At 44.9% G+C, this 13,801-nt stretch overlaps 2 protein-coding genes across 11 annotated transcripts in view; one reads left to right on the forward strand and one right to left on the reverse strand.

The window, feature by feature from the left end:
* Window positions 1-994, forward strand: part of FEZ2 (fasciculation and elongation protein zeta 2) — a 43,019-nt gene extending 42,025 nt beyond the window's left edge. For all 3 annotated transcript variants that reach the window (XR_007129965.1, XM_047744669.1, XM_047744671.1), the window contains one exon: window positions 54-994. Coding sequence is in view for 2 of the 3 variants with exons in the window: in XM_047744669.1 (XP_047600625.1) it covers window positions 54-70 (17 nt within the window). In the remaining variant the exon portion in view is untranslated. The remainder of the gene's footprint in view (window positions 1-53) is intronic.
* Window positions 995-2,175: 1,181 nt separating this feature from the next.
* The window catches only part of CRIM1 (cysteine rich transmembrane BMP regulator 1), a 187,458-nt gene continuing 175,832 nt past the window's right edge, over window positions 2,176-13,801 (reverse strand). For 7 of the 8 annotated variants that reach the window (XM_047744662.1, XM_047744668.1, XM_047744666.1 and 4 more), the window contains 3 exons: window positions 8,641-8,763; window positions 5,938-6,128; window positions 2,176-4,654 (listed from right to left, as the gene is read on the reverse strand). In XM_047744662.1, the coding sequence (XP_047600618.1) occupies window positions 4,478-4,654; window positions 5,938-6,128; window positions 8,641-8,763 (491 nt within the window). In that variant the 3' untranslated portion in view covers window positions 2,176-4,477. The remainder of the gene's footprint in view (window positions 4,655-5,937; window positions 6,129-8,640; window positions 8,764-13,801) is intronic. The other variant, XM_047744661.1, reaches the window with a different exon arrangement.

The raw sequence follows: 13,801 nt of genomic DNA on the forward strand, positions 1-13,801 counted from the left end.
TAAATACATATGAAATCTACATTTTTATTTAAAAGTTTTTCTTCTTTCTCTAGTTCTCTGCCCTACATAGGGCAGCTTTGCGTCAGGAGCGGCTTTCTTTCGTGGACTACAAGCGAGGTCTCGTGTAGCGTTGTTCTGGAAGCTGGCTACCATTCCCTTCCTGCCACTGGAAACTCAGCACACTCGAACTGGGGTTTGTGATTCAGTATTACTAGATCATGCTTTCACCAATTCTCTATATTATGACCCATGAGCAGTACGGCACTGTTCTCAATTCTAGAGGTGTTTTTGTGTTAAATACTAACAGAGCTCTTCTCTCCTCCAATTTGTAGAGGAAGGGGGAGTCCTTTTGTGCATGCGCAGTTGTATTTTTCTTGAACTGACAGTACGCCCAGTTGAGTGTTTGACTTTCTAGATCTGAGCTGCACTAAAGAACTAGATTAAAGCACTGAGTGATTTATGTTGTAGCTGTTCTTCAATGGTGACGAGAACCGACACTGATCTTTATAAGGCGACCGTCAGGATAAATATTACCTACCAGTATTGTGCAGGGAGACGGACGCTGACCTGTGGGCTGTTGTTGGAAGAAGCCAAAGTGGAACGTGCGCTCGGTGGCCGCAGAGGGCCCGGGGTGGGGGGTGGGAGGGCTGACAGGGCTGATGCTGGAGGTTGCTACCGGTTTCTCCACTGTTCACGTGTTAACCATGAAGTTGCCATTCACTTTCAGAACTTGGTATTGTTGAACTCTGTATGTTTTTATGTTTGCTTCCCATGTCTGCGAAGAAGTGTCCTTTACAGGGAGTCTGTGTTCCTTGAGGTGCTTTCATGTCTGCGCAGCCCCCCTCCCCCACTCCTGCTCTGTGTCCTTCGTGCCCGAGTGTCCTCCCCACGTGCTACCCTGGGAAGCAGCTACTTATCCGCCTGGCTCTGGTCCTGAGACACTTCTCTGCCAGTCAAGTCATTGCCATTTAATAAATGTTGGAAAAAAGGGTAATATATGTTGGAGAGATTTTTTTGTGTGTGTGTTTTTGTTGTATTTCTTAAGATTTTTCTTCCTTGCAGTGCTAGATTCTCCCCTTTACCATTCTACATGTTGTCCATCACTATGGTGTGTAAGCTGGTGGACCCGATTAGCTTCATGATGGTTAAGGAGGGGAGAGACAGACTTTTCCAGGTTGCCCCGGGTTGCTGTGGGATGACAGAAGGCCTGCTCTTTTCCTGGGTCTGAGACACTCCCCACAGCTATGACAGCTCCCTCCCTCAGACCGCAGGAGTGTGGGAAGAGTTACAGAGGACCTGGCAAGGGGCTTTCCGGTTCCAGCTCAGAATCTGGGAGCACACAAGGCCCATCCCTATTCCTCCTTCCACTGTGTAACTGGGACACCAGGGCTGCCAAAGCAGCAGCTCAGGTTGGAGCTGGAGGCTGTCGTGGCATCTCTGGTTGCCTGGGGCTGTGAGGGGCTTGCGCTTGTCAGTGGTTTGACAGAGACTATGGGATTTACTCCCTGCCCTCGAGGTGATGAAGATGCATACTTACATAATACAATAACTAAATGCAAATTTGTGAAAATATTGCCTATACTAAGAAAAATACTACTTTAGAAGGCATATAAGAGAAGTCCTTGAGGATAGTTTTTTTTTTTTTTTTTTAAACAAGAAATTCAACAGTGTTCTGTTTATAGTTCATTTTTAAGTTGTTGCTTCTGGAGTCTATAAGAAAGTATTTTTTTCCTTTCAAATCCCAGTCACCTGATAATGAGACTTCTCTGATTTTGCTTGATAAATTTGCTTCTTCAGTGGTGAAGCGCCAGCATTTCCCACCTTGGCCCTTCTCGTCTGCATGATGAATGGATTTTGATACCAGTAAGGAGAGGCTGAGCAGGTTTCCGGTTTGTCACTGAGGACAGGTAGGTTTTGAGTCTAAGAGCAGCACTGAGGTGCCATCGATCCCGAGACAGGATTTTTTACAAGGATTTGCAGGGCAAGGCCTGCCCTCTAAGAGCAGCCCTGGAGCTGCAGGGTCGTTGTCAGACCGATAACCTTAACACACAAGGACTGCTGGTCCTTTCTGTGATTGAGATTCAAAGTGTTGATTTGTTGCCAAGAACCCAGCTGCAAATAATTCCCTCATGGCTCGTGGTTTGAGGAAAACAAAATAAACCATAGGACCCCCAGTGCACTCCAAGTGCCATATATCTATTTTATTCTTCAGGAAATTATATTTTTCTTTTACAAGAGCACAACAGGAACCAAAGTAAAAGAGTAATAGATACAGCACTCAGGATAAATCATATCTTTAAAATAATAATAAAAAAATTTACACCTCATCCTATATCCTGTTAGTATTTTCATAATATGGCCATGATTGAAAAAACAAAAAGCAAGCATTTACAATTTTTTGATAGAGATTTTTTATGCCAGGAATGGATTAATTGTCGACAAAATTTTATACTAATTAGGCTGATGTAAATCTATTTTGGTAACATCGTATCATTAAATTTATTTTGGAAATAGATAAAAATATTGCCCCTTGATAATAAATCTTTTTTTTTCCTTTGATGCAAACAGCTAGAACACCTTTTTCTTTTCCTTTTGATATTCTAAGACAAAAAAAATGGTTAATCTTCAGATTAATAAATTAGGTCATTATAATAATAAATTAATTTTTTTTTAAAGTTCAGCAACCTCTGTCCAAGTATTTACAACAATACTTGAAAGTTCCTTTACAAAACAGAACACATTTTCTTTTCACATTAAGCATACTGGGTATCTGTGTCTTTCACAACAAGCATTTTAAAAAGAAAAATCAATGCACAAATGGGTAATTAGTATAAAAGTGCTAAGAGCTGTTTGAAAAGTTAACACTATAGTATACAGTCAGTTCTATTTGAGGCAAACTACAACAAACTTCCAGCTTATTATGGACAATATTCCAGTAGTTGTTTCAAACAGTTGTTTGAAGAAAAAAAAAAAAAAATCCAGGAGCTGATTAGTGACGCAGATAAACTGCCATCAGTGTTTCTGGCCGTGAGCAAACTGAAAACCAACAGAAAGCATATCCGAATGAGGAAGATTTTAGTAAAGGAATACCTTCTCCCATAGCACGTGTGATGCTGACTGCAAAAGGCGTGTGCGTACACACACTCACACTCACACACACTCACCACACACATCTTTCTTCCCAATTAAACTGCAGGTAGAATGAGATTTTGTGTTCGTAAAAATTTGTAGGTGATCAAAAGCATTGATATGGAATGCCTGTTTGTCTTTGTTCTGGTTAAAATCTCATAAAAATACATTCAACAGGAAAACATAAATTGTATGTGTATAAATATATATGCATATATATATTATATACACACGCACACAAATACTTTTGTTTTTTTGAAGCATAAGATAGTTACATAAATATTCCTATAATTGCTAAAGTTTAAGGAGGCATATTTTTTTTTTGAGCTTCAACAAAGGTGCTTGAATAATATACAATTTAAATGAAGTAGTTTCTATTTAGAATCAGTATATAATAAAGAAAACAAAAATCCCCAAACAGTCCTTTTTAAAAAAAGTTTCTTCTTAAGCTAGAGCTTCAACAAAAACTATGAACACCCAACAAGAGAACAAAGCCACGACAGACGATGAAGTACAGCCCCTGGAAATACCTGGTGTCCTTCGCCCTCTCCCTCCTTCCTGCCACACCGTGGTAAGAAAAGCTCCAGTGCTCACATCAAGAAATGACCTAGGTCTTGTTCACTCGCTGACTCTGCTAGGAACTGGCTGATTGCTTGCAAGAAAACAAAAGCAGCAAAAAGTTTAATTATCTCCGTAACAACCCGCATCAGAGAAACGCAGCAGCGCATTTCTCCTGCTTCCTCACTGCCCACCGCAGCGTGACTGTATAGAAAAGAAACTCATGGCTTTAGCCCGGGGATGGCTAGCGACAGGTGCTGGTGTGCTCGTCTGCAGTCCTAAGGTGACCATGGCAGCTGGATCACAAGGCCTTTGTTTCCCGCTCACTCGGCCCGAGCTTTGAAGCAACCAGTGCAGTCTTCAGAGCAACAGGCAAAAAAACCTTCTCTGGGCCACTCAATTGCTTTTATTTTAACTGGATTTCTCCCCCCACCCCCGAACTCAGCTGACCAATCTGCCTTCCTAACACCACCCTCCCAACCCATCTCCCCCACTGAACTCACTGTCCCCGCCCCCAAATATCTCTACAGCTATATTACAAGCAAATATATCTTAGCAACTTTGAAAACTTTGGTTCTAAGAAAACGCTTGGTCAGTTATCTTGAGGAAAGTGGGAATGCTTTGTTCTGCACACTGCTGTAGCCAGAGCCCATCCCGGGGAGTTCTCGGCGCTGTACATCAAGTCACAATCCGAAACGATCCACGAAGCAAGTGCACGAATTCTAGTTTACTCTTAAAAGCAGATTTAGTCGTTTTCTGTCTCTCAAACCCTCAGCCACGTCGCCTGTCTTCACACTGTCTGGTAGAAATTGTCCGCCTGTAGGTGGCTCTGTTTTTGCATGCTGTAGAAGCCACTGAATCTCGCGTCCGGTTCAGCGATTCTTAGCATCCTCTGCGAACTGTCCACCGGGACTCTGCTTCCTTTCTTGCAGTCCACAGACACCAGCTGATTATTTAAGGAAGAAGGCTATTTAATGAGAGGAGGGAAAACCACAAAGAATTAGCTCTTTTATGTATCCTAAGTTAACAAATGCAGTCCCAACTCAAATGAGGTGATAGCTTCGCAGGATACCGGCGGGCAGACTGGACGTGCAGTCTACACCCTGTTCCGGCGCGAGCGGTCGTTTTGTAAGGGGTCCTGCGTCACAAACTGTGTCTGCAAGTGAACTGTCAATAAATTAGGTCAAAGGGAGTGGATGAAGGAACTGAGAAAAGAGACTGGTGAAGTCACGGACTATTTTCAAATCCTTAACGTGCGGTAAGGGCTGAAGGAGGAGTGGGAGTCACCAGAGGGCCCGCCCCAGGTCTGTAGCCAGCCAGTCCGTGCACGTTATGAGCTGGTGGTCTCTTTTCCCAGCTTTGTGTCCTGGGGACTGGGTCTTGCCCGGCCCCCATGTCCTGACCCGCAGGTGCCCAGCAAAGGTGGTGCCCAAAGTGTATTTCTTGAAAGAAAATCAGAGGCCGGATAAGCACCTGACAGGAATTTCATATGGAAGAATTATCTAGATGGTAAACTGGATTAGAATACTTATTCAAGCTGTTTTCAATTCTTAAGGGTATAGGATTTATTTTTAAAGAAAAAACCTAAATGTGAAACGTAGACTTATGGCTGGGAGTCATGACTTCCTCCCTTTAATGAAAATAAACTTCCTTGGCTTTTAAAATAGGCTTATTTGACAACAAATATATATTCTTTCTTTCTCAGTGTGAAATAGAAATATTCTCTCTCTGCCTGTTCTAGTGTTATCTTAGCCTCTTCAGAGTCTTCTGCCGCCTTTCCCCCGGGTGCTTACCCGGGGTACATCTCCTTTTCCTTTGGAGTTCTGTACATGCTCAGGACACTTGGTCTTGTGGCTCTTGCCCACGTGCTGGCACCCTCTCTCTAGGATTTCTTTCCCAATTCTAAGCTGACAGATCACTGAGAAATTCAAGTTTTAATTTCTGATACAAATAATGACTTAGGAATCAATGCAGAAGTATATTTTTTTGGAATTGTAAATCCAGGCCCTGGGGTGTGTGGGAGGTCAGGATTCATTAACCAGTGGGTGCTGGGTAATTCATCCAGTGCGGGCCGCAGCCCCAGGCAAGTACTCCGTAATGGATGGCTCCAGCTTGCCATGCATTTGAGGCCATGAGGACCACAAAATTTTCACGGGCTAACATAAAAGACATCAAGCAATTTAAGGAAATGTAAGCATGTAAGCCTTCCCAGTTTGGCCACTCAGTAGACAGACTTTTTCAGGACAATACCTTAGTTGGTGTTCGATACCAGCAAAGCAGTGGCATCCACTGTTTCTTCTGATTGATGTACAGGAATACTATTATAACAGAGAGGATGATTACTATGGGAACCACAACCAAGGCAATGGAGTCCAGTGAAGAATCTTTGCTTGGATGCAGCCTGTTGTTATCTCTGTAATCGGCCTGCAGGTGACCCATGTCTAGAAGAAAAACAAGTATTTATTACTTAAGCAAGAATTTTTAAGGATTACTTTAGTTACATTGCAAATGGAGATCGACGACTTGGTTTCATTTCTTCCCAATGCTTTCAGGCTAAACATGATTCAAATGTAATGATCCAAAGAGCTCTTAGGAGAGGGCAGAGCTCTTAGGGATGGATGGGAGACGGGAAATATCAGGGCGAGAAGGTTAATAACTGGGCAGGACGAAGCTGGTTCTTGCTAGCCAAGAAAATAAAATTGTTAAGTAGACCTTATAAATTGACTAAAACTAGATTACTGAAAAGTGTCTGATTAACATTAACCTATATGGTCTTCTGTAAGATTTGGAAGCAGAAACATTAGCTTATTAGCTCCCCGCTTACCAGCAAATAGGAGAGTAGGACCTTCTTAGTACCTTCTTAGATTCACCTGAGTAACAGCCAAGACTAACTACTAATGTAATAGTAAAAACTAAGCCAGAATCAAGAGTTTGGTCTTTTGGTTAATATTCCAGTTTACTGAGCTTTAAGCAAAAATGCCTCCCTTTTCATAAACTTACTGAAAACTCACTAGGCCTATTAGATTATTTTCCTGCCTTAGTTAACATACTGCACAGGAGACAAGATTTAATTTTATTCTTATGAATGCACATGTTTATGTTCCTTTAAATCCTCATTCTTGCCATAAATATTGCAGAGATCACAAAGTTAACTCTATACCAATGAGGAGGATGCCCTGGAAGTTTCCTTCCTTTTATTTTCTTTCAAATAAACTACTATGGTCCGGTTGTCTAAGTGCATCAAAGACCAGGGTAGTGAAAGATGAGGAATTACACCATCAAAAATAATTGCTCTTAAAATGTTCTGGAAACTCAGCTCATCATAGCACAGCTCTGTGATATTAAGACTGTGGTTTAAAAGTCAGAGTTAATATGCTTATTAATCTGTTAATATGCTTCTTCCTGTGTGTGTGTGGGGGGGGGTGGTTTGGGGTTAATAACTGGGGATGGAAAGATGTAGACGGTAATTCTATCCAGTGTAGATGGTAACAAACCCTCATATTTATCAGCATCAAGACAAATGCCAAAGGTTAAAAATAACATCTCACTGATGAATTCAGGCTTTAAATACACAATGAATAAAGGAATGAAATTTTGCCTTACCGCATTCCAAATGATGACAGCAAATGGTTTGGGGAATATATGTCACACAAGAAAATTGAAAAGTAAATTAGGGAAAACTTAGTGAAAGGACAAGGCAGCTTCAGTTCAAGTCTGTTTACAGAATTCCGTCCAGCGCTTAAGTTCTGTTTTGTTGCAAAAAGCAGAGGCCGTAGCACGGACTTCGGGCTTACTAGCAGCCAAAGCAAAAGCGGGAACAAGTCTCATGAACAAGATTACAGCGTCTTCAACATTAAAAAAAACCTTGCTCAGGAGAAGTATAAATTTGCCTGCTACTGACACGTGAGGAAATGATCTCCTCAGGGACTCTGTAACGGGAGATGCTCCGTAAGCATAAGCTGAGCGAGCACAGGTCCTCAATACATCGCAGTAAATAAGGCTGTTCTTACGACCAAAGCCCAGCATTTACAACTGTGTGTGGCACAGAGCAGGCACTAATACTTATTGATTGAATGAATGTAAACGTAACGATAAAGCACAATTCAGTCCCAGCAATTATGCAAGTAGCTAAAACACTGAGTCCAGGAGTTTGGCTCTGGTTATCTGGCTTGAGCTAAAGCAGCGCAGCCTGCAGGATACCTAGAGTAGCAACGGACCACTAATCTCTCAAGCAATGGACACCGCTTCTCCCAAAAGATAGGATATAGAAATGGACTAGCAGTGATTTCGAGAATGTCCTTGGAGTAGACAGGAGGCTGTGCTGAGTCATGGCTAAGAGCAGGTTTATACTCTTGATCAAGAGGTCTACTTTTAAAGAGAGGGCAATATTGACAGGAACCCTGCCTTGCCTTATCACGTAACTACTGAGAGACAGAATAACGTGCTTGTTATACACAACTGAAAGGGCAGAGCTTGGGGGAAAAAAGCATGAAATAAAGCTGATGAGCGGAAAAATCAGCACATGTAATAAACTGAACTCTGATGGAATAAGAATAAGCTAGAAGCAGAGGGTAACCTAATGCACAAATGCTTACTCCAGAGTCCACAGGGACTGAATAATTTGTCATTCCTCTGCTTACATATGTACAAATATGAGAGCTGTCTTAGAAATTCCAGATACCAGGCTCTTAGGACAAGGAACATCTTTCTTTTCATCATCACCAAGTCTCTTGAGCATGTGAAGCCAGAAGGAGTCATTATACCCAGTTACCTGCAGACTTATTGTACTATTTTGGGTTAAATATGTTATAGCCAAGCAGGTCTTCTCTGGAGTCATTTTTTGAATTTATTTTGGCTTGCCATTTAACAAGATACCCAAAGGAAGTTAGAGAAAAAAAAAAAAAGTAGAGCATATGTAAGATTACAGAGATCTCAGTTGACTTGGGCACTCACCTCTGGGGAGATGGATGATGTCATTTTCACTGGGTGTAGGCCACAAGGGGACCTCCAGGTCAATCTCTCCACGGTGATTTGTTTTCTCAATGGGTATATTGGTTGGTTCTGGGACATACATCTCTAAAAGAAAGGGACATTTTTCGTAAGAGATGATGGAGGAGCTACTTACTGTTGACTTCTGTTTCCTCAATGCAAATGGATGGTACAGTCAACTCAGTACAGTATGCCCTGGGAAATGAAAGACCCGGTTTCTGCATTTATATCTTTACTTCTAGAGAGTAAACGTAAAGACAAATAGTTTCCCTTTGCAGGCACGGGAGACAGGTCTTTTAACCATGTAAAAAAGGAAAATAAAGTTTTCTTCCCCACCAGGTTCAGAACTTGGCTTTTTCATGTTAAATGGTGTTGGCCCTAGAGTTTTGTGCAAGCTGACAGGGACTGGCTGAAGTGGAAGGGATTGCTTTAACATCAGCTAAATACTGTACCTTAATAACAGTTTCTCTCTCATCCATGAAATGTCGAATCATTTATGTAAAATATGTCATAAGGAGTAAAAAAGTAAAAGCACCTTTCACTCTTTGTATATTTCTTGGCCAGTTCCCCGCCAGTCACCTCCCCTCGAGGGGAGCAGACTGTAGGCAGACCTCACAGGGTGTGGCCCGGCCCGAGGATGAAACTTCTGCTTTGTCACCAGTGGAACCGTGTGGACTAGAAGATGATCTCTAATAAATAGAGTTCCATTATCTACCCGATCGTGTGGGCTCACGTTACTGCAACGTGAACATGAAATAAGACCATCTAAGAACAATATTCTTAATCCCAAATATCAGGGTTTTTTTCTTTTTAAAGCTAAGTTAAAAAAGGGACCAGTTTAAAAAGTTCAGAGCTTTCTTTGGCTCCTCACAAATATACTTATATATTCCTTCTTCATCTGGTTAACAACATTTTAAAGAAAATTCTTGAGAACCCCTATTTTCAAAAGATGACACAAAAGTCTGCATCAACCATATAGCTCCTTTTAGCCAGATCCTGCCATATTATTAAACTCATTTTTATAAGGTTACTCAACGTTGGCAATACTAAATATTCACTAGTAGCCCAACTGAGACCAAAATAAAATAAAGTACAAGTCAGAGACGTTTTAGAGAAATAGAACCAACAATCCTCTGCTTCCAGTGACTGCTGTCTATCCCATAGCTACCTGCCCTTCAAGAAGTAAACGGTAAGATGAGGTACAGAGAAGGGGAAAATGACAGGGAAGAGAGTATTTGCTCTGCTCCCGCTGTGTGTTAATGGAGTGCCTGCCAGGGAAGGAAGGGTAAATGAATTGCCCAAGATGACGCATCCAGGAACCAGCAGAGCTGGGATTCAAATCCAGTTCTGTGACACCACTGCTCGGGTCTTCTGGTGCCCCAAGAATAAAGTTATTTTGGCCTTTGTCCCCGAGTCTTCTGCTTTCTTACTTAAATATGGCTGACCTTGAACAACGCGGGTCTGAACTGTGTGGGTCTAGTTATAGGTGCACTTTATCAGTACAGTACTGTAATTTTTTCTTTGCTTACGATTTTTTTTACTATTCTCTTTTCTCTAGCTTACTCTAAGAATAGAGTATATAACACATAGAACTATAGAGTATGTGTTAATCGACTCTTTATGATGCTGGTAAGGCTCCTGGTTAACAGTAGGCTATTAGTAGTTAAGTTTTTGGGGAGCCAGAGGTTATGCGAAAATTTTCAAGTGCTCAGGGTTTGGCACCTCAGATGCGGCAAGGCCTAGATACTTAAGAGTTTCAGAAGGATACCTGAAAACTCTAGAATTAAAGAGAATTTACTGACAGTGCAGTATTATTTACAGAAGCAGGGGCTGGAGTGCCACCAGTGAGTCTCAAACTTCTCTGTCCTCTCTGAATCACCCTAAGAGCTTATAAAATGTGCTGATTCTCACGGGTCATGACTCCATAGACCCACGGTGGGTGATTCTGGGGTAGGTGGGTAAGCATGGCATTTAGTTTCCCCACTGACAAACCCTGATTCAGTGACAGGAATTTCCTGAAGAGTCTGGAAAGAAAAGTGACCTTGACATTTAGGTGACATCTTTCCATGCCATAGCACCTCTGAGTACCTCCTCTGTGGGTCCACGCAGCACTGACCTTTCCCGTCACAACAACCACTCCGCCCACCCCCCCCAAACAAGTGGTGTCAGGGAGCTCAGCAGAAAGGCCAAAGTGAGATCTACTCCAGCCACAACCTGGCAGTGTCGATGGCTAAGCAGTCAAAGCCCCCGAGGAGGGCTGGCTGGGATCGGTTCCGCTTCACCTCAGGGTCTTCCGGGATGAGAGCAGCAGAGAAGCAGGCTTGAAATCCTCGTACCGCCTATCCGCACACGTGCAGATTGCAAGGGAAACCCCACAAACAGCAGAATGCACAGGTGAGTCCTCCTCCCACAGGTGCTTAGGAAGGTTCAGCTTGGTAGCAGTGGGAAAGGTAGAAGGGTGTGCCCTGGATTGGGGAGGAGGTCCCAAATAGAGGGATTAATTATATAGGCCCTGTCCACAAATACTTCCTGTGTGCTCCGCTGGTCCACATTTTGGGGAGGCAGCCCGGAGTAAGACCAGTTGTGCCCTCGGCCTCTCACCGCTGGGCGGCTCACAGCCTCCCCTTGGTACTGGTCTGCTCCCCTCACCTCTGTGTGGCTTGGATTAAAGTCGACCCATGCCTTCTTCTTCGTCACAAAACACTGAGAGCTTTAGCGTGGAGCCCTCACGCCCAAGGGGAGAGGGTCATTTCCCTTTAATGTGAACTTACAAGGGATGCTGTCTCTTTTTTGGCCAAAAAACAACTTGGACAAACAAAAAAGCTACTCTACTTCTCTGCCTAGACAGGGCTTCGACGGCCAAGGCCTGCGTCTGACCCGTACTCTCACATACAGCCCTTCTGGCACTTACTGTCAGAGCCCTGACAGCTGCTGGCACTGCAGACACAAACCCACAGCTGGCCAGGCCATGTGGATCACGGGCCCGTGGTTACAGTGAAGACCCACAGCTGTGGTCAAATGTTCTGAACTTCAGAGGAACCCAAGGCCACTTACCGGGGATATACTTTACTTTCAGAGATACCTGGCCAGTTTTAAGAGCCACCTTCCTTAAGATGTCGTTTCCTGGAATAAGGGGCAGGATGCTTGGGGCTCATAAGCCGAGGCATCATTTCTTGGGAGATGGAACCTGCAGTCAACTGAGGACCAGAAAGAGCTCCCAGGTCTGCCAACTGCTGGCATGACTTCGGATAATTCACTTAACTTCCCTGAGCCCCGGTTTCTTCCGTAGGACGGCACAAGCACTAACCGACTCACAGGTTTTGTCCTCATATCCTAAGACAGCAGAGTGGGTAAGTGCTTTGTAAAGGGTGAGGCTACCCAGATCTCTAGTCGATATGTGCAGAGGGCAACGCGAGGTAGCAGGAGCTACCCATATGAGGAATGGAAGCCTGGCCCGTCGGTGAAGATCCCGGACTAAGATGACACAATGAGCCAGGGAGAGAGCAGGATGGGAATCCAACTTCCGGAAGGACGCACTTAATCAAATGCAAGGTGGCAAAGCTAGACTGACTGCAAAGTTTGCTTAGAGAGAAGATGGAGAAGTGATTCATCAATAGTACATCAGGTCTAGAAAGGGGAGTTACAGAAATTAAATTTCAATCCAACAGTAAACCCCGAGAAGTTACTGGAGAAATCTCTCATAATGAACAAGGATGTTACATGTGCACTCTCTCCTTTCTTAAAGTCCCAAACCAAGGAGAGTGCCTCTCACAGCAACGTCACCTGGATGTGGGGCCTTGTTGTCACACACTTGGGATGTCTGAGATGTGAGTTATGGCTGTCTTGGCCTCTCGTCTCCCCCTGCTTTAGTCCCTCCTACACATCACCTATTAATTCTCCCAAAGCACCTTTCTGACCACGTCATTCACCTGCTCAAAAATGAGCCTCCCCACTCCACACAAAGGATGGCGTCTACACTCTTGATTTCACTCCAATAAAGGGGACCCACCTGTCCTGCAAGGTCCACCTCGAATGCTGGCGAAGCCTGCAAGGCCACTCCCCTGACAGCAGTGTCACTTGTGAACCGAGTAACAGGGCTGATAACCAGTGTCTCCAATCCACCCTCCTCTCCTCTTTTGAAACCACTTTCATTCGACTTAGCCTCCACCCCTGTGCCAAAATGGCTCCGGTCAGGGCAATTAGGACAATGCTAAGTGACAGCGGTCAGTCTCTGCGTCTCCTGGGAGGTCCTAACCGCGCCCCTGCCCCGGGTGCCCCCGGCTTCCAGGTCCCAGCGCCTGGGCTCCCGCTGCGCCTCTTCTTCCCCCTGCCTGGTCCTCCTCCCCTGCCCAGTATCCCAAAGCTGGAGGGTCTCTGGGCTCAGTCCTGGTGGCCCTCCTCCACCACACTCACTCCCTGGGGGATCTCGTCATCCAGTCCCAAAGCATACAAACCACCTGAGGCTGGCCACTTTCTAACGGACCGATGCACTCCCCGTCACCCCTGCACTCCGGACTGCACGCGGACCGTCTGCTCGCTCTCTCACCTGGACGGACAGTGGAGGCCTCTCAGTAACACCACCTGAAACTGGCCCGCCTCACCGCCCTCAGTCCGCGCTGCAGCCCACACCCATTCCAGCCATCTGGGATTTCTCTTTCCTCTCGCCTCACTTCTCAAATCTGACGGAGTCTCCCCTCACAACAGAATCCCAGCCCGACCGCTTCTCCCACCTCCAGAGCCATGACTGGCTCTCGGCCGCGTCACTGGGGAGCCTCCAGTTGCTCTTGGCTTCCACTCTGGCCTTCCACGACCCCAGCCCCGCAGTCTGTGCTCCACCCAGCACGGGAGGCAGCCCCTGAAAGGGGAAGTCACACAGCTTCCCTCCTTTGCTTAAGACTCACCCTTCTCTCTTCCCCTCTGTAAAATCCTGCCACCACGGAGAGGCCATCCCCTTCAGCTCCCGGCAGCCTCTGCTTGCCTGACCCTCCTGCTCCGGAGCCCAACCACACAGGCCTCCTGGCTGTCCTTCGACATGCACAGTGCGATCCCAGCCCAGGGCTCTGCCCTGTCTACACCCAGAGGGGTCTGCCTCTGCCCTGGGAGTCCTCCATTCTTCTGGGTCTCC

This window comes from Lutra lutra, chromosome 9, assembly GCF_902655055.1.
Source record: "Lutra lutra chromosome 9, mLutLut1.2, whole genome shotgun sequence".
Taxonomy (NCBI): Eukaryota; Metazoa; Chordata; class Mammalia; order Carnivora; family Mustelidae; genus Lutra; species Lutra lutra.